We start from the raw sequence: 24,180 nt of genomic DNA, 5'->3' as shown, positions 1-24,180 counted from the left end.
GGGTCCATGAGGAACATGGGTCCAGGCAGGGAGGGGCTGAGCTTGACAGGCAAAGGGAGCCAGGCTCTGCCCTCCTGGGTGGTCCTCATGGTTACACGTGGTGCGACACAGCCAGGGGAGCGAGCAGCCGGAGCTCGACTTACCGCCTCCGTGCCCGAGAAAGAGGTGCGTGCAGCCCTCTGGGCCCAGGCCGGGGATGGATGGCACCGCTGGGCAGAGGCCCCCCTCCGTAGGGGTGAGCCCACACCAGGGTGCCAGCTGCCACGGGCATGAAAGCAGCCCCGGTGGCCCTTGCCAGTCCCCACGAGGGGACGGGTTCCAGCACTGGCTGGGCCTGGCCCCGGGCCTTGGAAGTGGCACACAGATGCCCAGCCTCCAGCTGAGCAACCCCCAGCTCCCCCTTCAATGACCTGACCCAGGGCTCGTTCCAGAAGGAGGGCCGGTTCAGTCCTCGTGGGGTAAGTAGGAGTCAGAGAGGTACGTGTTGCCTTTAATCGCTCAGTTACGACGGCTTTTGTTGAGAAAGGGTCTGTTAACATACCGCAAAACAGAACCAGGCAAGAGGTGTTCAGAGCTGTCCGGGTGCTGGAAACACTGCCTCGCCCCCCTTCCCCAGGCCCAAACCCCCGCAGACTGGCCCTGCTGGTGGCGCGGGGGGTGCTCGGCCTGACCCGCCGCCCAGCCCCCATGGCCGGGCCGCTGCATGGGGGGTGCTGGGGGGGCCTGGGCAGGGACGGGAAGGCAGGAGCAGGCCGGGTGGGGGCCTGGGAGGAGCTGGGTCTCGGCTGTCGTCCCCGCCGGCCCTCACCGGGACACCGCAGAGGGGGGCGCGGCGCTGCCGCTTATGGCCACGCAGCTCCGGGTCTGGGGTCAGGGGCCGCCGCATTGCTCCAGGTGCCCCTCTGCTCTGGCTCAGGGCGGCCCGGGAGGGCGCTCAGGCCTCCTCCTCCTTATTGCCTTCCCTCGACTCCTCCTTCAGGTTCTGGGCCATGAGCTTCATTTGCTGTTGAGAGAACACAAGACACGGGGCGGGGTAAGCCACGCCAGCCTGCGGGGTGGTCCCCGGGGGGGTGACCCAGGCTCCCACCCCCGCTGTGAGAGGCCCTGGGCGATGGGGTCTTGAGCTCCATCAGAGCACACTCTGCGCCCTGAGAAGCCGGGGAGCGGGGGCGCCCTGACACTGCCCGAGGCCCTCCAGAGAGCGCAGAGCCCCGCTGCTGACACTGAAGAGATGGGGGCCAGTGGGCGTGGGCCGGGGATGTTGGGTTGGGTGAACCTGCTAGAAGGGGTCCTGTGTGTCCTGCCTACCCCAAGGACGCCTGCAGATACAGGGCTGAGACGCAGCCACGGGATTCTCCCGCCCCAGATCCCCAGGCAGGGGGCCTGGAGCACTGACTTGGGGCCAAGTCCTCGCTCTGTGCCTATAAACTTGGTGACCCAGGCAAGTGGACCTCTGTGCCTCTGCTTCCACACCTGCACGCAGGGAGCCGTGAAGCACATTCTGCATGGTGGTCACTGTACATGGAGTCCCTGGCCCAGAGCAGATGAGTCCAAACAGGAGACATTTTCGCCAGCCCTCTGTCCCTACAGCTACAGGACCATCCCGAGCCACTGAGCCATCCAGTGCCACTGGGGACATCCTAAGAAATCTCCCTGAGGGCCAGGCCAAGACGGAGGTGCAGCCTGCCAGGCTCACAGGGAGGTGTCAGAAGGAGCCCACAGCCAAGGACAAGGCAGCTGGGGGTGAGGAGGTCCTGCAGCTCCCAGTCCTGGGGCGCCCCCCGCCAGTCCCCGAGGACCCCACCCCCCCAGCTCCCAGCCCCCTGTGTCCGTGGGTGCTGGAAAACATGACTATAGCTCTGCCCTGTTTGTTGAAAAAATGAATAACTCCTTTGGAATTTGGCTGAAAATACCCACGCTGCTTTTTGAGAACAGTTATTTACTTCTGGGAAAAACACAACTCTGAGCTCAGACAAGGCCGCTGCTGCTCGACGTAGCCGACCGCCCCTCTTGGAAGCCCCCGGGCACCACATGGGGCTGGATCCGATGCAGGGCTCTCTCTGTTTCAGGGATAGGAGGCCCGTTCACAGTCTGCAAGCAAAAGCCTCTGCCTCCTGCTTCAACCCCATTTCCCCTTGTGAGGATCATTTAGATCTGTAGTAGCTCGGGAGACCCCCGTTCTCTGAGCCTGGAGGCTGCCCCTCTCCCCGTGGGCTGCGGTGAGGCCTGCCTGGCTCTTGCTGGTCCACATGGAAACAGGCTTTAGGGGATGGCTTCTAATGGAGAAGGGGGCCGGTGGGTCATGGGGACCAGGGAGCTCTTGCTGCACAGGCCACAGCATTTCCGCAGGCCTCCCTGGAGTAAGCCGTGGGCACAGGAGCAGACGCCAGCCTCAGGCCCCACGGCCACGATGCCTGTACAGCCTGGCAAGGTGACGGTGCCCGTCTGAGTTAGCTCGCAGACCTGGAGGAGCAGAACCCCCAGGCCACGTGAGAGTCTCCCAGAAGTTATGTTTTGCATCTGCCTCCTTTTCTGCTGCTCGTAGCACTTCCCATCCTCTTACGAGCCCGCTTTCCCTGTTAACTGCGGATGTAAAATACCCTCATACAGGAAAACTGTACTATTTCAGCCCAGATTCACTGCCGACTCTTCTAGCTGGTGTCATTTAATACTTACGAGACCTTTTTAAATGTCTTTTTATGAGAGAGAGAATATGAATCTATTTGACAAGCAGCCATAAGAAATTAAAGGCTAAATAAATGTAACTAAACTAGAACTATAATGAAGATAAAATATTGCCTAGCTTGTCATGGAATCTTCTAGCCAGGCCTCCCTAGCATTCCACATGGGGAGGAAAATCAAAATGGGTTTTGATCCAAAGGAGCCTGTAAAGCTCCCTGCAGGGAGCAAGCTACTCTCCCATTATGTGTAGGGCTTCCGCTGGGTGGCTCCTGAGCACAGGGCACGTCCGGGAGGCCACAGGCTGTCCGCACTGAGCTGCGCGGCTGGGAGCAAAGGTAGAAGCGGTGGCCAGGGACCCCACCATCCTCCCATGCCCCAGCCCAGGGGCAGGAGCACTCTGCCCAGGAGTACCTGTCTCCACAAGTGCAGTGACCAGGCCCCTCCATCTGGTGGGTTGGGCCAAGCCTGCCCACCGCCCTTCCCCTCGGTGGTGGGTCCCGCAGGGCCTGATCTGCCTCATGGAGCTCTGTGACCCCCACAGGAAACATGGCCCATGGTGCGCGGGAAGGCTTGTGCTCCCCGGGCCTTTGCCAGCGCAGGGCTGAGCGCCCCGGCTGTGAGGGGAGCCGAGGCTTGGCTTGTCTCCCTGCATCTCCTGCCCTCCCTGCTGGACATGCTAGCCAGCGGCCGCAGCAGAACTTCAAACCTGTGGCTCAAGCCCAGAGAAACATCCAAGCAGTTTAGAAGAAACAAGCTGCAGCAGCCTGTTTGCCACAGAGGGAGACTTAAACTGGTTTTGAGGTCAGTGAGTGGCACCCAGTCCTGTCCGGTCCAAACAAACGGGCAGGCCTCCGCCATTCCTCCTGAAAGATGGGAGTTAGAAGCCACTGCGCCTTGAGGCAGCTTCTCTCAGGTAAACCAGCTGCTGTCCACTGCTCGCGGGTCTAGATCCCCTCCATCTGCTGCCATGACCTTGGAAAAGGAGCCCCACCCCACCCTCCTGGTGCGGAGGAGCCAGGAGCCTGAGCCCCAGCCCAGCCTGCTTCCCGCACCCTCCCCTACTGCGGGGAGACCATGAGCACTGGCAGGATGAACTCCAGAAGCACAGATTTTCTCATCTGAAAGAACCTTGATGATCATTCAGTCTTGTGGCCACTTAAGAATCTGGAGAAGCCTCTTAAATGCAGACTCATCGGCCCCTCCCTGGGACGCTAACTGGCTGGTCTGTAGTAGGGCCCAGGTCTCTGAATTTTTAACAAGCCCTTGAAATTTCTCTCCAGACCTCCCCAGACTTAGGAGTCTCTGATTTGTCGCCTGTCATCTGTCACAGAGAAGCAAGCTGGAGTGGAGGGGGATGAGCAGGCCCCTTCCAGGCCATGCTGTGGGCTCAGGCCAAGTCACAGAACAGCCCTTGGGGTACCAGGCCAACCCCTTGCAGCCCAGCTCTTCAGCCACTTCTGCTCTTTAGCAGCCCTGCCTGGGGAGATGCAATGGCAGGGAGCAACATTATCCCATTAAAAAAAAACTGGCTTCTTTAGGGATTCTTAAATTAAAGCCTTATTAAAAATATAAGCAAGGTAATAGTGCTGACTTCTTCCCTACAAAAAGCATCAGAATGAAGAGAATGAAATCTTCCCCAATTCATGACTCATTAAAACACTCATGCTCCAAATAATTCTTTAAAAAGCACAGACTGACTTCTTACATCATTCATTATTAGTAATGATTATAAGAGGAACCTAATCACCAAGTGTGTTGTCCAAATGCACAGCTCAACATAAGAAAGGATGCATAATTGGATCCATTTTTCCCTGTGGAGAAGTTCAGAAATGCTTCCTGAGCCCTGCAGTGCTTTCTACAGATCTGGGACGGCCCCTTCTCCCCCCCAGGCTTGTTAGCAGAGACTCTCTCTGGCTGAACCCACAATCAGCTCTGGGATCTTGCTATTCATAGCACTCAGGAAATCACAACCAATGGATTACATTACTGCCCAATTTGAAATCTGTTAGCAGCTACTCCATTACCCCTTCCCCTCAAAAGCAACAACCACCCACAGAAAGACTATTTGGGCAGCTCCTAGCTGAAGGACCGAAAGAGCCTGTGCATTCATCTCTTCCTGTTTACCGGAAGCTTCGCTGGCCAGGAGCTGGCTCCGTGCAGAGCTCAGTGGCTGCCATGGGGCCGGCTGCTGGCCTCACAGTCTCAGACAGGAACCGGGTTCTCGGGCCAGTTCAGTCGGGTAACGGCACCTGCAGCACCTGGCTCCCCCGACTCATGCCGGCCTTGGCCTCGGGTGCGGAGGCCTGGTGACAGAGAGCTAAGATCCCCAGCCCCCTACCCACCTCCATTCTGATGTAAATGGGCTCCCCCAGGGTGAGTCTGTCATGCAGGTGGGGTGGAAGGAAGCCACTCCTCCAGCTCGAGTGAGCGAGTGAGCGGGAAGGAGCAGGACTGGAGGCCTCCCTTGTGCACAGCCGTGTCCGTGCACCCCTCGTTAGCACAAGCGAGCGAGGTCTTCTCTCTCTGTATCATTCATTGACCAGGCTGAGGCTAAGCAACTTGTCTGAGGTCATGTAGCTAGAATCAGGGCAAAATCAAGCAAGGGTCTGGCCGTTCAGGTGAAAAAGAAAGTAAAGAATGGGACGTTTCACAAAGACTTTTTTTTTTACATTTTTTTTTAGTACTCTCTACCCCCAGCAGGGGGCTCGAACTCACAACCCCAATGATCAGGAGTGGTGTGCTCTTCTGACTGAGCCAGCCAGGTGCCTCAAAACTGTTTTTATTTGTTATATCTAGAGGAAAGCTTACCTCAAACAAGCAGTGTTTTGGACATATTCTAATATAACAATGAAACACTCCAGATCTGCCCTGGGCCTGGCAATGCGATCAGGCTCTGACAAGCCCCACATCAGTGAGGGAAGGACAGGAGGGTGCAGGGGCAGCGGCCCCTCAGGCCGTCTGGAGGGCACCGCCTACACCACCTCTCTCTCTGGGGTGCCTGGTTCATCTCAATATTTGACAAAACGTACAAAATGTGAGGTCTGCTGACCATTAAACACACGGCGCTCTGAGTCGCACATCCTTACCCCAGCCAGCTTCTCTCCCAGTCACCCCATCTCAGGGGCCACTACCACCTGGCTGCTCGGATCAAAACCTGAGCCCTTATGGTGGATGCCTCTGTGCCCTTCCTCTGTCTTCAGTCCGCCATGGGGCCCGGCCCGCCCCCCGCCCCCCGCCCCCCGACCAAGCACACCCGCCACTCCCAGTGCCGGCCTCCCAGACTCCTGGACGTTGTCATCCCAAAGCAGGCCAAGCCAGGTTTTAAGACAGGGGACAAGAACATGCAACCACAGAGGCTTCCCATAGGTTCTGGACTCAACCCCAGGTCACTCAGCCCAGAGGGGCTGCCTGTCACCATCACCCTCCACTGTAATTCCTGCACTCCACTCACACCATCTGTTTTTGTCAAGGTTTATGGGAGGGTTTTTCCTGCTTCAGTGTTCTATCCCACCTAGTGTGGACTCTCTGGAGAGGAGCTGTGACTCTGCCCCCAAGGCCCCCAACATAGCACTGCGAGCTGGAGCCAGCGCTCCATCAGTCCCGGTGGAAGAGGGGCCACAGCCTGGAGCCCACGGGGGCAGCCAGCAAGATCCCCGTTCAGCCCATAACTCGGCATGACTACAGTGAACTGGGAAAGCCTCCCTTCTCGTGGGTATGTAAATGAGACACACTCATGTTCTTGAAGGCAGCATCACTATCTGGATCACAAATCTGTTGGTCACATGTATGGGGTCCCCGAAAACACACTGCAGTGTGAGCTTTATATCAGAAGGCCCAGGATGTCGTTCGGAGGCCCAGTTACCTGCCTTGCTGGCAATGCAGGTCTGGGCCCTTTAGGACTGTGGCTCAGTGGGAACAGGAATCTTGGTTCCCCCCAAGCCCCCCAGGGTGGCTCTGGCTCTGGCTCAGGGGGTCTGCAATGACCGCCAGGGAGGTGGAGAGTCAAGGGCCACCCGGAAGGTTGCCAGATTACCAGCTTGATCCCAGCTGGAAACAAAAACCCTCCAAGATCAAAACCCAGCTCCAAAGAGGCTCCAAGACTTGGTGGCCCAGCCCAGCTCACCCAACAGGTGACATGCTGGGGGCCACAAGTCTATTAACTGCACAAGCTGACCCCGGGAAGGGTAAAGTCAGTTTAACATAAAAAAATTTTTTTAAATCTACTTCTTAAATAATTGTTTGGGTCTTGCTTTCTCTGCATAATTGGGTTTCAGAGCTAAATTTCCAAAAGCAGAAGTCAAAGGCTCTTGGAAGGGAAACTCCACAGATAGCCTGAGAATGCAAATTCCTTTCTATAGAGTGTGAGGGACCCGCAGAAGCCTGAGGCTTGCTTCCCAGCCATCCCCAGAGATGCACTTATTCTGATGCTTCTGGAATCAGGAGCCAAATACGTTCGATTAAGCCACAGCTTTCTCTGAAACCTGGGCTGCTAAAATTATGTATTTGCCAAAGCTATGGCGTTCTATAGGTGGCTAAAAGTGCTGAATGCACACACAAATGACAAAGCGAAACTGATGAAAGAGTGGCCTACCTCGCTGGGTTTGGGAAGTGAGAAAGCCCTCATCTGGGCTGCTCATGGCCTCTGTCCTTCCACATTCCATCAGTGGGTTCTGGTATTTTCTCTGGGCCCCTAAATGCAATCCTTTCCATTTATCCAAAATTCGCCTGAGATCACTAAGCAATGAATGTAGCAGACTCTTCACCGGCACCTGGGCTTTCAGCATGGGATGGGCACACTCCATCTAGATGGTTCCGCATGGACTGTAGGTCACAGGCAGGTGTGTTCAGAGTGCTAGCCCCATGCTTCATGCATGTTCTCTGTACTAGCTTCATGTAATTCTTGGTAACTTACTCCCCACCTGCCCATTTCCTGCATTTCTAATTGTGCTTATATATGCAACCTCTTTTTCCCTCCTGCTTTATTGATTTAACTTTTAATGTCTGTTACATTCTATTATTTTTGCGTAACTTACTGACCAACAGTTATATCACAATACATACCAGATACTGTCCTAAACGCTATTTACTCATTTGCTCCTCAGAACCACCCTATGAGAAACATATCGTCATCATGTTAAAGATAGAACTGAGGCCCAGGGAGGCTCAGAAGCCTGCCCAAGGTCACAGCGCACAGGAGGTTTGAGCCCAGCCCGCTGATGCGCCTCTGGTTTTGCGCTGTTATAACATCACTCAGCTTTCTGCCCCAGCCACCTGTGCCAGGAGATTCAGGGTCGGCTGGCTCACACTTCTGTCTCAAGAGGGTTTGCTGAGATCTTTTTGGTTCTTGGTGAGGCCTCAATTTTGTCCCGTCCCACCTGGCTCAGATTTTCTGCTTCTGCTAAGTCTCTAAACCACGGGAGTCTGGCTCTAGAACCCACCACATTAACCCCTCTCCTGACCTGTAAGCACAAATTTAAGCAAGATTTTAAAAAGTTGCATACAATGCCAGGAAAGAAGTTTAAGAGTTACATTTTTTAAGAAGACAGACATCCTTGGCTTGTTTTTTTTTTTCTTTTTTTAAAAGGAAAGGCCTCCGAAGGGCACAAGAACCAGAAAATGTGGGAAAAGCTGTGGGATTGTTAGTTGGCAAAATCACAAGTGCTCAAACAGCTCAAACATGGGAAGAAGGCTAGCGATGGGTGAACCGCTAAGGAGAGCACCTCCAACAAGGAAAACGGAAAGAACCGGGACCTAAATCTGGCAACAAAGTGCAATTCACCAAGCACCGAAAGAGGAGTACAGGCAGTCATACATTATTCAGGAACAACCAAGATTAAAATAAGCGATGTGTCCTTCATTAGACGAGGAGAGAAAACTGGTAACAGATGTTGCTTAAAAGGCAGCTGAACTGAATGGATGTATTTTGGAAACATCCAGGCCCAAGTGTAGAGAAGGACGGTGGGCCCTGGGGACATCCACAAAGCGGGGGGGATGCCCAGCCCAGCAGCGGCCTGGGCGGAAGGTGTTAACCCCACCCTCTCCATGGCCCGCCACGGGGGTCAGGTCAGAATACAGATGGAATATGTGGAATAGAAGTGTCATTAGAAATAAAAAGAGCCAGGGTCCTTAAGAACAAAAGCAAGCTATGAGTAATCAGAAGGAAATACGAGAATATATAGATAAAACACAGTACTTCTGGAATGGCCATCCACTGTGCACATCCTGACCACAGAAGAAGGAGGGTGATAACAGGGAGGGTGAGGAAGGCACAGAACGGGAGTACTTAGCAACTCACAGAAGTCGGATAAAGGGGCCATCCAATTCTGTATGAGAAAGGGGAAAAAAGCATTTTGTGTTTTGGCAAATAGTCATGTAAAAAAAGTATGATGGGGCACCTGGGGGGGCTCAGTCAGTTAAGTGTCTGACTCTTGGGTTTCGGCTCAGGTCATGACCTCAGCGTCGTAAGAGGGAGCCCTGTGTTGGCTCTGAGCTCAGCGAGGAGTCTGTTTGGGATTCTCTCCCCCTTCCTTGCCCTCCCCCTCTATTCCGCCTCCCCCCCTTTCGTTCTCAAGTATATAAATAAATAAATAAATAAATACAATTTTAAAAAAAAGTGTGGTGATCAGTTTGCCTCAAAACAGGACAAATTTCTTTTCAATTTCTTTTAACAATTTCTTTTACAAATTGAGTTCCTTTTCTAATGGCATCTTTCACTGAAAGAACTAGGTTTCTAGGTGTGATGCTAGTTTGCAGAGCGAAGTGCACGAGGCAGCCCTCCATCCACTCCATCTGCTACGATATGGTCCTGGGCTGTTTATCAGAAGGGACGGAGGGGGATAATGTGATCGCTTTTCATCAGTCCATGATACTGAACACCCAGTGATGTTTCTTTACCGAGACATCAATCCTGCGCTTCAGATCACCCAGATGACCAAGCATCTGTAGGAGGCACTTCCTGGACAAGACTGTCTGCAGCGTCCCCTACTCAGGAACTGGTCCACTCTTGATCTGACTGTAGGAAGGGATGTGCTGGAGCCTTCAGGATGTAACTCCCTCTTTGTCTGGAAGCCCTGAGAGACAAGGAGGGAGGCAGTGTTCTTCTCTCACTGCATAAGCTTCCATACAGGTCACTAGGGGCCCTCAGGAGATGAGACCCAGAGAGGTGAGTGACCAGCCAAGGCCGATGACGATCTGGTCAATCCCTGTCTTTATCTGTGGGTCCTAGGTTGATAGGTAGGAGCATCCCAGGCCCAGGGCTCAGGCTGTGCCTGGAGTGGTAGACAGGCCAGAGGACACACCCAGAGGGGTAAAGGACAGTAAGCTCCAGCGGCTGCTCCACAGAAAATGCCCCCATGCGCTCACTGAAAGTCATGGTTGGGGGGGCATTTAGGGACCTAGCCACTGAAACTTCAGCAATTTGGTTGGGTCAAGGTGATACACAAAGGCTTAAGAGCCCAAAGAACAGAAATAAACACCACTGATTAACGACAGAAATCAGAGGTCTCTAACAGGACCCCGCCTGTGGGGTGAGTGGGTGGTGTGGCCGCCGGTCAGAGGGAACCCGGAGCCCAGCCTCCCGTCGGAGTCCTGAGTCAACCAGTGGGAGGGGCAGGGTCTCACTGCTGCACGAAGCAGAAGCCCAGACCGTTTAGAAAATAAAGGGCTGAGGTAAACACTCCACTGAATTAAGTGAGGGAGACAGCCTACTGCCCACACCAGGGTTTCAACCAAAGACTTTTTAAAATTTTAAATAAACATTTTTCTTAAATATTAAGGGGAGATAACCTGTAATCGAAGAAAACAATCCATCACTACTAACTAGGAGAGAGACAGCAGGATGAATGGGAATGGCCGCACAGGGCGAGCTGCATCTCTGCCCCGAGAGGCACCTGCACCCCTTCTGTGTGCCTGCCGTGAGGGTCGGGGTGGGGGCTGGTGGTGCAGGCACGGAAAGGGCTCCTGTCCGCTGCAGAGTGGTTCCAGCCTCTGGACACCTCACCCCTCACCAAAGACCAGAAAGATGCTTGTAAAACGCAGGCCCAACTTCAGGCCACGGAGAGAGCACACGTCTTTAGGATCTTCTCCCACCACCTTTAGGATCTTCCCAGGTCAGTGAGGTTGTTTCTCCCTATCTAAATACTGTATGGCTCTTTGATAAACATGGACATCTCTATGTTTGGTTAATCTAATACTTCACAATCAATAACATAACTAAAACCAAACCAATAGTTATAACATTGACTGGGATTTTGACAAGTCCACATTGCCTCCATTGCCTAAGAGATTGGCATGTTCCTTTCACCCCCGGGGGGGGGGGAGGCAGGGCCCCATCCCCAGCGGGTAAGAACGGCTGCCCTGGGTGCCTGCACAGCGAGCCAGCAGGACTGCCACCATCGGCGCCCCTTCGGAGGAGCCTGGGCAAAGCCGGAGCCAGGGATGGTCTACTTGATCACACCTGATCTTCTTCTGCAACAAAAACACCGTCAGTGGAGGGCAGGGGCTCTAGCCTTCATTCACCGGACATCCATTCCCTCAGAGCAGCTAATGCCTACTCATCCCCATCTATGAGCCTCATTAAACAGACAAATTCCTGCTTTTTACATACATCTTTTATTTCACTTTCCTTGCCATCACCTTATATCACCACTGGGTGAGGGGCAGCGACCGTAACCAACACTGCGGCCGAATTTAGGGTGACGGAAACGTCACGGAACACACCTCACTGTTGTGTCACAGGGTCTTGAGCACATTTAGGCTGTCTAGTGCTTCCCGGAGTCTAGAACTGGAGTGACACAATGCTGTCCTAGTTGGTGTCATTGAAACCATCCATAGCACCAAACCACCTCTGTCCAAGGGACTATCTTTCCATTAACTTTTCTCCAGGGGGAGGGGTCCAGGTCAGACTTTCTAACAGGTGGAGTTAGTAGTAGGCTAGATGACTTTTTAAAAGTTCATGTCTATAGAACCATGAGAGACAATGGACTCTGAGAAACAAACTGAGGGTTCTAGAAGGGAGGGGGTGGGAGGATGGGTTAGCCTGGTGATGGGTATTAAAGAGGGCACGTTCTGCATGGAGCACTGGGTGTTATATGCAAACAATGAATCATGGAACATTACATCAAACACTAATGATGTAACGTATGGTGACTAACATAACAAAAAAAGTTCATGTCTATAGTCTAATATAGGCATGAAATTCATCACTTCTGTGAGGAAGAAAGGACTTTTTTTGCAAACATGTGCCTTAGAGACCAAAGAAATCTAAGACCCTAGTGTGACCAGAACCCAGAGTCTGGATGAAGAAGAAATGGGAGCATTCATGGCTGATACCCCACATACCATCTAGTCAGACCACATCAGGTTTCTCCCGAGTGTGCGCGTGCTTCGGGGGAGACATGGCTTGGTATGTGTTGCTGTTACATGAGCCGAGATGGGGTTTTCCAAATTCCAATGATTACAGAATTTCACTGAAATTAATTATGGAACCAATCCTGGGTTAGCCACTCAGTGCATGATACACGTGCCCCTCTAGGCCTTGAAGAGCAGTGCTCCCAGGTGTCAGGGGAGGCTCTGAAAGGCAGTGTGAACAAATGCATGGGCTTATCCCTGCTTTTGACCATATTCCAAAGGCCCTTTTGGGTTCTCTCCAAAACAACAGAAGTAGAATAACAGCTACTTTATTATTTTATATGCAGTACCACAGGTTCTCTTTGTCCATCTAATGGACGTACAAAAGTTCTGATTGTTCTTAGGCCTTAAACACACAATGCACAAATGAACTTAGAAGATGTTCTTGGTTCTTTGGGTGAAGCCAATGTTACCAAATGCAGGTGTTCTCTGGTTAAAAAAAAAAAAAAAGTTTACAAATTCAGAAAGAATAAAAGCTAGGACTAAAACGTTGCAGTTCTATATCTGCATATCACATTCAGAAGAGCATGCAAAATAGGGGGAGAAGTGCAAAAGGGCACTTCAGTGAGGCTCCTAAAAAATTACTGCAGGAAAGAAGGCTAGTACCAAATACTTCTTTCCAACTCCATCTGGTTCCACTCACTGCTTCCAGGTCTCAAAACGTGTCTGTATTTCATGCTGGGAGAGCATCAGTGGCTTCCTTCTGTTTCCATCACACACTTTCCAGAATCTGGAAAGTTCTAGAAAGATGGAGTCTAGCCTGTGTGATCAGTGGTGTCTTTAGTGCAACCTCTGGAAGAGATCACAGTCACAGTGTGGGTTAAGCTGTCAGCCAGCACAATCCTGCTTAAGCCACGTGGCTGCAGACACAGCTTTCTAAGCAAGTCCCAGTATATAGAGTGTCAGAACTCTGCCTCCTTGCTTGGCTATTTAGAAACACTAGCTGATCCACCTAATAGGTGTTGAATTAAACATGCTTTTAAATATTTAGTTCCTCTTCTACCATTACTGCTGTTTCCCTGTGTGAAGCCAAGAACAGCTAAGCCGTTTGCTGATGGGAGCCCCTGGTAAAAGTAATAAAATACAGATGATTTTTGCCTCTTACCCTGAATGATCTGCAGGTCATTTTGTTAAGAGGACATGGAATACATGTTTTAGGAGCCCACGGCCTGGTTTTAGTGGAGTGATTCTGTGTCAACTAGCAAAGCCTGCAGCTGATGCACAGTTTGTTCACAGGGGTCTAGGAGGGGGAAGCAAATCAGTGTTTCTGTAAGTTGTTTTGGACAAGCCAAAAACCCAGCTTGCACCAAATCAAGAATCATAGAGTTGCACCAGGCTGTGGGTATATACTGTACATTTTCTGCCCTTTGACCCGAGCACTCTGGGTAAGTGTGTGTGGCAAAGAGCATGGGTAAAAGCCCTTACGTCTGTGGGCTTACCGGAAAGGGCCTGAAAACCACTGGGAGGGAAGAGTAAGACACCCATAGTGGTTAGCAACAGCAGCTGGCCGACCTAGCCCCCCACCCTTCAGGAAGGCACTGGCACCAAGATCAAGACTCCCCTGGGGTGCTCGAAAAGGCACGCACCGGGCCTGTGCCAGGTCAGCAGGAAGTGAGGGCTAACCGCGAGAGGAAGACTCGCAGGAGGCAGAAATGGAAGGAAACAAAACGGGGTGAGTCCGCTGCAAGGGCGCCACACAGTGAGAGGACAGCAATTTCCAAGCACAGCCCTCCTCAGGTGCAAAGGCTCACCACCCTCAACCACGGCCAGAGAAGGGAGCGCCGCCCACAATTCTTGGGTCCCTGCCCTCCGGGGCACGCTGTGGTCAGGGCAGCGTGTCCCGCCGACCCCACCTCTGGTAGATCACTGTGACCCCAGCTGACCACCCCAGTGCTGCGAAGAAGCTGCAGGCCCCAGGAGCGTGCTGGACACTCCAGGGTTTCTGGCTCCCAGGTGGATACACCTCGATGGGACCTCGAGCCCACCTCTCAGACCCCGGCTCCAGCCCCCTTCCCAGGCCTTCTACCCTGCTTTGGGGGCTCTGAGGGATGCGGTTCTCTCCTGACCTCTCCAGCAAACCGACCTGGCAGCAGCCTCTAGTCCCACGGTCTCACCTAAACCTGTGCATGCCCACTGTGCCTTGAAGACACGGCGCGGCAGGCGCACTTCCGGAAGCTTCTCCAGCCGGCCGCAGCCAGGACGGGCAGGCCTCACATGTACCCGCAAGCAGAGGACCCTGATGTAAGAGCTGGCAGGATGCTGTCTGCCCGCTGGCCTCCCTGAGGCAGAGTGGGCTCCCGAGGGCAGGGTTGGTCACCGCGGTGATCCAGAGCTCTGAGGTGTGGCACAGGATTGTGGGGAACCAAAAGAGCCAGGCTGGGGAGGGCTTCTGCCCCGTTCTGTGCTGAGACCTTTACAGTGCTCTTTCTGCCCTTTACAGTGACCACAGACACATCCTGGGAGTCTCCCTTTTTCCTTGGGCTGCACAATCAGACTCCCCCTTTGCCACCAAATCCCACCCCTCCAAGGGGCCAGTTCTATAGCTGGAGGAGAGCCAAGGGCGGTGTTAGGGAATGGACCAGGGGACTACCTCGGTTACCCAAAAGAAGCAAAGTCCAACTGGTAATTTCAGATGCTCTACGCAGGCAGCTTTAAGAATGAGACAGACTGGGGCACCTGGGTGGCTCAGTTGTTAAGCGTCTGCCTTCCGCTCAGGTCATGATCCCAGGGTCCTGGGATCGAGCCCCGCATCGGGCTCCTTGCCCAGCAGGGAGTCTGCTTCTCCCTCTCCCTCTGCCTACTTGTGTTCTCTATCTCTCTGTCAAATAAATAAATAAAATCTTTAAAAAACAAAAACAAAAAAAAGGAGACAGACTTTTATGTAGTTGGTCCTAAGTCTGGCTGATTGACAACCAGAATGTGTCTGAGGATCTTTCATAAAACAAGTTTCCCAGGTCCCATTCGCAATTCTCATTTAGCAGGTCTGGGGATGGGTCTGAGAACTGTTTTTCAAACTTTTAATTTTGATATTTCAAACTTACAGAAAAATTGCACGCACAGTATTAAGGAGTCAAAAATACTCTTACTCTGCTTTCATTGTGCCCTATTTGCTTCACTATTCTCTATTGTTATTTTTTTTCTGAACCATTGGAGAGTAAGTTGCAGACCACAAGCCCCTTGGCCCCTAAACACATCAGTATATATTTCCTAAAATCAAGGCCTGGTTCTTACATGATACTGGAGAATGTTCTGTTCCCTAAGTGATTTTGAAGGGTGAAGTGATGGCCACTTTCCTGTTTTATCAAACTTGCCAAATTTTATCAAACTGATAGAATTCAGGAAGTATCAAAAACAGATAGGAGCCCCCCAAGTAGTATTGCAGGATGATAAAACAGCAGCTGGTTATTCTGAGGATATAAGGTTATGGAAGAGGTTACAGCGATGAATGCATGAGTTCCCTTTTATTCAGGATGCAAAAGATATTTTGATGAATTGGAATAGAACATTACCATATAAAGAAGCATTCAATTGAGCTTAGTCTGGGGATATGTGGTGGGCATTCTTTAACTGGCCCTCGGTGTCCCTGTCGCTGGTATGACTCCTTCGTGGAACCCTCTCTCCTAGTGTGGGCTGGACCTAATGACTCACTTCTCAACAACAGGACACAAATTGAGGGAATGTCACTTTGGAGCTTAGGCTACAAAGAGGCTGTGGCTTCTGGCTCAGGTGCTCCCTCTCATGCGCTGGCTCGGATGGCAGCTGGCTGCCCTGTTGTGAGTGGCCCGCACACATGGAGAGGCCCATGGTGAGGAACTGTCTGGGCCCTGAGGCTCCCAGCCACGGGCCTGAGCCCGTCCAGCCCTGAGATGCATGTAGCTCTACCCAACATAAGAGGTGCCCTGCTAAGCCATGTGTAGACTCGCAGAAACTGTGAGAGAGCCAATGTTTATTGTTTGGGAGTAATTTGTTATCCAGCAGTAGACAATATGGGATGGTTAACATGGAATATCACAAAAACTTACTATGTTAAAATATGCCTGATTTCATGGAGAGCTCAATAGAGTAATCAAAGGCCAAGGGGTCCTGGCCAGAGAGGCAGGAGGTGGGTTACCTCTCCTGTCTTTATAATTTAACCTCTCTCTCTCTCAACCAAATCCTTTCCTAGTGACTTTGAAAAATATTTTTATTTTTAAAATACATGTGCATAGTTTAAAAGAATCAAGCACTACAGAAATACCATGAATAAAGATTCACTCCCACTTTTGTCCCCCAGCCCCTTATCTTGGGAGGCAATTTCTTAATACATGACCAATTTCATGATCATTCTTTCAGAAGTTTTGTTCCCCCTCCCCAATATCAGCATATGATATCTCTGGATATCCTTCTTGTTTTTAATACAAGGGTGGCATAATACACCCTGTTCTGCATCTTGCAAAATAAATCTTGGAGATAGTCCTATATCAGAAATTGTACAAAGTTCTTTTTCTTTTGAATGCCTGTGGGGTTTGTGACGGAACAATTAATTAACTAGTCCCCTAAACTAGGGTGTCCTTATGAACGTGTGAGTATATCTGGGGAATAAATTCTTTGAATTTTCTTTAGACTATTAAATATCCTACTCTCTCTCATTAAACAGACAAACAAAATCCCCACCCCGTGGACATTTCAGTTTCCTCCTCCCTCTCCCAGCCAAACCTGTCAATGGAATGGTGTCTCTTGGCTCCCCAACCACCGCACTGTGGCTCCTGGCCAGTGAGTCCACTGGAAGAGATCCCTCTAAGGTCACCCAGCTGCCATGGTGCTAAATCCAAGGGCGTTTTCCCGTCTTCATCTGATGCGTTCACAGCTGCACTAGACATCTTGCCACGAACTCCTTCCTGACATGGCTGCCCAGGACTATGATGTGACCCCTCACCTGGCCCTCCAGCCCTCCCACCTCTCCCTCTGCCCTATGCCCGCCTTTTTCTGGAAACAATCCTCAAGGGTCAACTCCAGGGCCTCTCCTCACTTGGATCAGCACCACCCGCCATAACACTGTGATGACAGGAATGTTTTATTAGCACTTAAGATGTGGTTAGTGCAACTAAAGCGCTGAATTTTTAATTTGATTTAATCTGAAGGAATTTAAATGTAAATAGCCACAGGTGGCTGGAGGCTATCGTGGACAGTGCTCTCCCCGCGAGATGGCATATACCCAGCTGCAGCCGCCACCTGTGTGCAGAGCATACAGCCATCCCGACTCCCTGCCCACATTTCCTTCCCAACTCACGAAACACTCACAAAACCAATGCCCACCTGCCATCTTCCTTTGGATGTCACTAAACTGACAACACTAAATTCAAGATCATCTCCTGAAGCCAGGCTGTCTTCCCACCCGGTGAAGTGCACAGCTCAGGAGCCTTGCAAACCCAAGTGTGGTTGACTTCGTTTCCTGACCATTCTGATTGGTCTGCACTCTACATGTTGGTCACCGTCCTATGACTCCGTCATGGGACTGGTGTAACGGCCTCACCACTGGTCTGCAGCAGCCCCGCCGACTCCCCCCTAGCCTGTCCTCACAGCCCCCTGGAGCCTGAGAGACCCCACTCTCGGCGTGCCACAGGACAGCTATAGAGCACACTTATTCATCCACTAGACCAGTGAAGAGTCACAGATGCCAGGGATCCTCCGAGCCCTCGAAGTCGAGCTTGGGTCCAGCAGCAAAACGAGCAGTGCTGAGGCCTGGTAAGTGCTAGGAGTTAAGTCAGGAAACAAGGCAGCAGTGGTCCATTTTCCTTGGGGTCTCGGGGCTGGAGAAGCAAGCACTTGACCAATAGTCATCAAGGGAAGGCATCTGCTGAGCAGTCCCTGAAAGGGGCTTTCTGAGCAGGGAGAGTGTGACACCAAAGGATGAAGGTGGCAAAAAAAAAAAAAAAATCCAGAGACTGAGATGGGGCGGGAGGGGGGGCGGGGGGGGGGGGGGGCGCGGGCAGGAGGCCTTGGGGTCACGCCCCTTTGTTCTGGACACTATTCCTGCAGCCTTCGGTTACATAAGCTTCTTTGGCAGCCGAGCCTCTAGCTCATTGGAACTTGCAGCCAAGGAGAGAGGCCAGCTTGTTTTATGTGTGCTTCATTTGGTCAGATTTTTTTTTTTTTTTTGCCTGTACTTTTGTGATTGATTTTTTTTAAATAGAATGCAAGACCTTCAGTTTATCCTGATTAAATTTTAACCTGTCCTTTGTGACCTTCATCACTGAAGCATGTCATGATTTTTCTGAATGCCTTCATCCAGCATATTCCATTGCCTTTCCGCCATCTTCACTGTTCATCTTCCTTTCATGCACCTCCCATTATGTGCATTTTCCCGACACTCAGAGCTTATCACAAACTTTAGTCTATCAGAACAACATATATTCCCTTTGACTGCTTTGGAGTGCCTTCCCTCCCTGCCTGGACTCTACCTCTTCCCTACTCCAGATCTTTCACTCTGGAAGTCAGCAATGCCAGCCGCTATTTCTTAGTCTCCCTGGTAGCTAGGGAATGAGCTGGTAACTAAATCCTGCCCAGTGGGGCTTGAGGGTAAGTCTCCTGGCGGACTTTTGGGCAAGGTTTTCCTTCCTAATATAAAGAGACTCTGAAGAGAAGCCTCCCTTACCTTTGGACAAGAATGTGTGAAGATATGATGCCTGGAGCTATGGCATCCACCTTGCAACCATGATGAAAGCCAACATACTGACGATGGCTGGATGGGAAGAGAGCCAAAGCCTACTTAGTTCCATAATGGCATCACTGGGCTGTTCCCTCAGCCCTGGGAAGGACCCATGTAGGGATTTATTGTTATATTATACCTCAGGTTCACTTAATAACTTTTTTTTTATTAGTTTCAAAAGAATTTAGTGATTCATCAGTTGCATCTAACACCCAGTGCTCATTACTTTACATGCCCTCCTTAATGCCCATCACCCAGTCACCCCATCCCCCCCCCACCTCCCCTCCAGCAACTCTGTTGGTTTCCTAGAGTTCAGCATCTCTTATGATTTGCCTCCCTCTCAATTTTCATCTTATTTTATTTTTCCTTCCCTTTCCCTATGTTCATCTGTTTTGTTTCTTAAATTCCACATGGTAGTGAGATCATATGGTATTTGTCTTTCTCTGACTAAATTATCTCACTTAGCATAATACCCTCTAGTTCCAACCATGTCATTGCAAATGGCCATTCTTTTTGATGACTGAGTAATATTCCATAGTAGATACATACTGCATCTTCTTATCCATTCATCTGTCAATGGACATCTGGGCTCTTTCCATTGTTTGGCTATTGTGGACATTGCTGCTATAAACATTGGGGTGCAGGTGTCCCTTCAGATCACTGCATTTGTATCTTTGGGGTAAATACCCAGTAATGCAATTGCTGGGTCATAGAATAGCTCTATTTTCAACTTTTCGAGGAACCTCCATACTGTTTTCCAGAGTGGCTGCACCAGTTTGCATTCCCACCAACAGGGTAAGATGGTTCCCCTTTCTCTGCATCCTCACCAACATCTGTTGTTTCCTGAGTTTTTAATTTTGGCCATTCTGACTGGTGTGAGGTGGCATCTCATTGTGGCTTTGATCTGTATTTCTCTGATGCCAAGTGATGTCCAGCATTTTTTCATGTGTCTGTTGGCCATTTGCATGTCTTCTTTGGAGAAATGTCTGTTCATATCTTCTGCACATTTCTTGACTAGATTTTTTGTTTTTTGGGTGTTGAGTTTGATAAGTTCTTTATAGATTCTGGATACTAGCCTTTATCTGATAAGACATTTGCAAATACCTTCTCCAATTCTGTCAGTTGTCTTTTAGTTTTGTTCACTGTTTCCTTTGCTGTGCAAACGCTTTTTATCTTGATGAAGTTCCAATAGTTCATTTGTGCCTTTGTTTCTCTTGCCTTTAGAGACATGTCTAGTAAGAAGTTGCTGTGGCCGAGGTCGAAGAGGTTGAAGCCTGTGTTCTCTAGGATTCTGATGGATTCCTGTCTCAATATTTAGGTCTTTCATCCATTTTGAGTCTATTTTTGTGTATAGTGTTAAGAAATTGGCCCAGTTTCATTCTTCTGCATGTGGCTATACAGTTTTCCCAACACCATTCATTGAAGAGACTGTCTTTTTTCTATTGAATATTCTTTCCTTGATTTCTCTTTCTTCTGCTTCACTGTTAATGTATAGAAATGCAAAACTGACTTCTTTTTTATTTTTTAAAGATTTTATTTATTTATTTGAGAGAGAGAGAATGAGATAGAGAGCACATGAGAGGGGGGAGGGTCAGAGGGAGAAGCAGGCTCCCCGCAGAGCAGGGAGCCCGATGCGGGACTCCATCCAGGGACTCCAGGATCATGACCTGAGCCGAAGGCAGTCGCTTAACCAACTGAGCCACCCAGGCGCCCCTGCAAAACTGACTTCTGTGCATTGATTTTGTATCTTGCAACTTGCTAAATTCCTGTATCAGTTCTAGCAATTTTTTGGTGGAGTCCTTTGGGTTTTTCTACATAGAATATTATGTTGTCTGTGAAGAGTTAAAGTTTGATTACTTCTTTACTGATTTGAATGCCTTTTATTTCTTTTTGTTGTCTGATTGCTGAGGCTAGGACTTCCAGTTCTACATTGAATAACAGTGGTGAGAGTGGACATCCCTGCCATGTTCCTGACCTTAGAGGAAAAGCTCTCAGTTTTTTCCCCATTGAGGATGACATTTGCTGTGAGTCTTTCATAGATGGCTTTTATGATATTGAGGTATGTTCCTTCTATCCCTACACTACAGAGAGTTTTAATCAAGAAAGGATGCTGTATTTTGTCAAATGCTTTTTCTGCATCTAATGAGAGAATCATATGGTTCTTGTCCTTTCTTTTATTTATTTATTTATTTATTTATTTGGTCCTTTCTTTTATTAATGTATATGTATCACATTACGTATGTTGATGTTGTGGATGTTGAACCAACCTTGCAGTCTGGGAATAAATCCCACTTGGTCACGGTGAATAATCCTTTTAATGTACTGTTGGATCCTATTGGCTAATATCTTCGTGAGAATTTTGGCATCCATGTTCATCAGGGATATTGGTTTGTAATTCTCCTTTTTGGTGGGGTCTTTTTCTGGTTTTGGGATCAAGGTAATGCTGACCTCAGAGAAAGAATTTGGAAGTTTTCCTTCCATTTCTATTTTTTGAAACAGCTTCAGAAGAATAGGTATTAATTCTTCTTTAATTGTTTGGTAGAATTCCCCTGGGAAGCCATCTGGCCCTGGACTCTTACTTGTTGGGAGATTTTTGATTACTGCTTCAATTTCCTTGCTGGTTATGAGTCTGTTCAGGTTTTCTATTTCTTCCCGTTTCAGTTTTGGCAGTTTATATGTTTCTAGGAATGCATCCATTTCTTCCAGATTGCCTAATTTGCTGGCTTATAGTTGCTCATAATATATTCTTAAAATTGTTTGTATTTCTTCGGTGTTGGTTGTGATCTCTCCTCTTTCATTCATGATTTATTTGGGTCCTTTCTCCTTTCTTTTTGGTAAGTCTGACCAGGAGTTTATCAATGTTATTCTTTCAAAGAACCAGCTCCTAGTTTTGTTGATCTGTTCTACTGTTCTTTTGGTTTCGATTTCATTGATTTCTGCTCTGATCTTTATTATTTCTCTTCTCCTGCTGGATTTAGGCTTTATTTGCTGTTCTTTCTCCAGCTCCTTTAGTTGTATGGTTAGGTTGTGTATTTGAGACCTTTCTTGTTTCTTGAGAAAGGCTTGTATTGCTATATACTTCCCTCTTAGGACTGCCTTTGCTGCATCCCAAAGGTTCTGAACTGTCATGTTTTCATTTTCATTTGCTTCCATGTATTTTTTAATTTTTCTTTAATTTCCTGGTTGACCCATTCTTTCTTTAGTAGGATGCTCTTTAACCTCCATGTATTTGTGTTCCTTCCAAATTTTTTTCTTATGGTTCACTTCAAGTTTGAAAGCATTGTGGTCTGAAAATATGCATGGTATAATCTCAATCTTTTTGTGTAGGTTGAGACCTGATTTGTGACCCAGTATGTGACCTACTCTGGAGAATGTTCCATGTGCACTCTAGAAGAATATGTATTCTGTTGTTTTAGGATGAAATGCTCTGAATATATTTGTGAAGTCCATCTGGTCCAGTGTATCATTCAAAGCCCTAATAAATTTTATTCTTTATATGGGAACAACTCAGAAATATCCCAGGCTACGAAAGTCCCTACGTCTCATCATTCTTGTGTTCTCCTGTAAGTTACTGGGTACCTTCTCAGCTAAATATGTTGTATCTGTGATTTCTAATTCTATGTAGACTAAGGCTTTATCTGGGCATATGTTTTTCTCCCTTAAATTACAAAGTTCTCTTGATTATACTGGCCAATTTTCTGAGAAGTTCATTCTTCTCATGAATTTTGAGGTACTTTCTATTGGTTGTTACACTCCAACATTTTAAGCCTCATTTAGAAACCAAAATCATGTTCTTTGACATTCCATGCAGCCATTTATCTCCCTTTCCTTTCAGTTACAAGTCTTGACCTCCAACATAGACCAACACCTGGTGTCCCTCTCCTGCAGGTGCTCCAACATCAGTAGGGAAGCAGCCTAAGTTATTTCCTGTGAGCTGAGCTCCCTGAGGCCCCCAAATGTGGCTCCTTCCTTCATGCCTCCTCAGAAAAGCCCTCCCTGGCACTGGTCTCTGCCCCCTCCTCCATTCGCAGAGCTCTTCCCTTCTCATCTGCCCTTCCCACTGGAAGGCAATCAAGCCTGCTGTCTGCCCCCCTACCCCCTCGTAAGTCAGCATTACATACAAGCCTAGGGACAGAGCTGGTAGAGAAGGAACATTCCCAGGGGAGGGAAAAGGTGTGAACACTCACAGGATATCATAACTGCTTTTTTCTATCACACTTCATTTTCAGGAGAATCAGGGGAAGTTTAGGGTGACTGCAAGGGCTGATAAGTGTGGGCAGATTTGCTTTCACGTATGTGCCAAAGTGATAGCATCCTTCCTGTTTGGCAGTGCAGGCGTCATGTTTGTGTCCTCTGGTCCCACCCTCAGGCATCATGGTGAGCCTTGTGGTGAGCAACAGGCTTCCTCTGACCTATCATTTTCTCTTCTTGTCCTGAGGCCTCGCATGTAGCTTTTCCTTGAAAAGTCCAGATTTACCCTCTATGGGAAAACCTCCTGTCACAAACACATCACCAGTAGCTCTGCGTTTTTCTTTTTCCTTTGTGTCAAATTCTTCCACCCTCACCTCTTGACTCTAAGCCTTTTCAGGATATTTGTTTTTCTGGCTTCCTTCCTGAATTTTTTCCATCTTGCACAGGAATATTTAATCCCTTCTAAAATGTTAGCGCCTAGACTTTTTCTAGCAAAAAGATCAGCTAGATTTTATAGGAAACAATGAAAAAATAACCCTTACACTTGCATGTAGTTTTTACATTTGAAGGAATTGTGTCCCATGCTGGCAAACAAAGCAGGAGGCCCATTAGTCACTCGACACCCCTGTGGAAGTGGCAAGGCCTGGTTGTCGGGCACCTGGCCGCCCTATCCCTAGTTTTCACAGTGCTTCCCACTTTGCACACATAATAACTGTCCTGCACAAAGGTTAGATCACACGCCTACAGCTATGAAGCTTAGGTCTTAGGACAGAAACACAGCCATGCCGCTTGGCTTCAAACCACTGTTCTTCCCAATTCCCTCAACTTCTGTATTTTCTGGTGTTCAAGGAAGGTAGAGTTGACCCTTGAACAATGCAAGCTGCAACTGTGCAGGTTCACTTATCTATGGGTTTTTTTCGATAAATACAGTATAGTACTGCAAAAGTCTTTCCCTTATGATTTGCTTAATAACATTTTCTTTTCTCTAGCTTATTAATTATAAGAATACAGTATATAATACATATAACATACAAAATACGAATTAATCAACTGTGTATGTTATGGGTAAGGCTTCCGGTCAACAGCAGGTTATAAGTAGTTAGGTTTTGGGGTGGTCGAAAATTGAGCAAATTTTTGACTGAATGAACAGGGTCGGTGTCCCTAACCCCCATGTTGTTCAAGGGTCAACTGTGCACTCCTCAGTTTTTAGA

The 24,180-nt window shown here is 49.2% G+C and overlaps 1 protein-coding gene across 3 annotated transcripts in view; it reads right to left on the bottom strand.

The window, feature by feature from the left end:
- Window positions 1–469: 469 nt before the first annotated feature.
- The window catches only part of ANO10 (anoctamin 10), a 222,535-nt gene continuing 198,824 nt past the window's right edge, over window positions 470–24,180 (bottom strand). For all 3 annotated transcript variants that reach the window (XM_034991216.1, XM_034991205.1, XM_034991196.1), the window contains one exon: window positions 470–1,003. In XM_034991216.1, coding sequence (XP_034847107.1) covers window positions 935–1,003 — 69 coding nt within the window. In that variant the 3' untranslated portion in view covers window positions 470–934. The remainder of the gene's footprint in view (window positions 1,004–24,180) is intronic.

This window comes from Mirounga leonina, unplaced genomic scaffold, assembly GCF_011800145.1.
Source record: "Mirounga leonina isolate KUSES-001 unplaced genomic scaffold, KU_Mleo_1.0 Mir_115, whole genome shotgun sequence".
NCBI lineage: Eukaryota > Metazoa > Chordata > Mammalia > Carnivora > Phocidae > Mirounga > Mirounga leonina.
The sequence above is the reverse complement of the archived record's forward strand: the minus strand, read 5'-3'. Positions and strand labels throughout refer to the sequence as shown.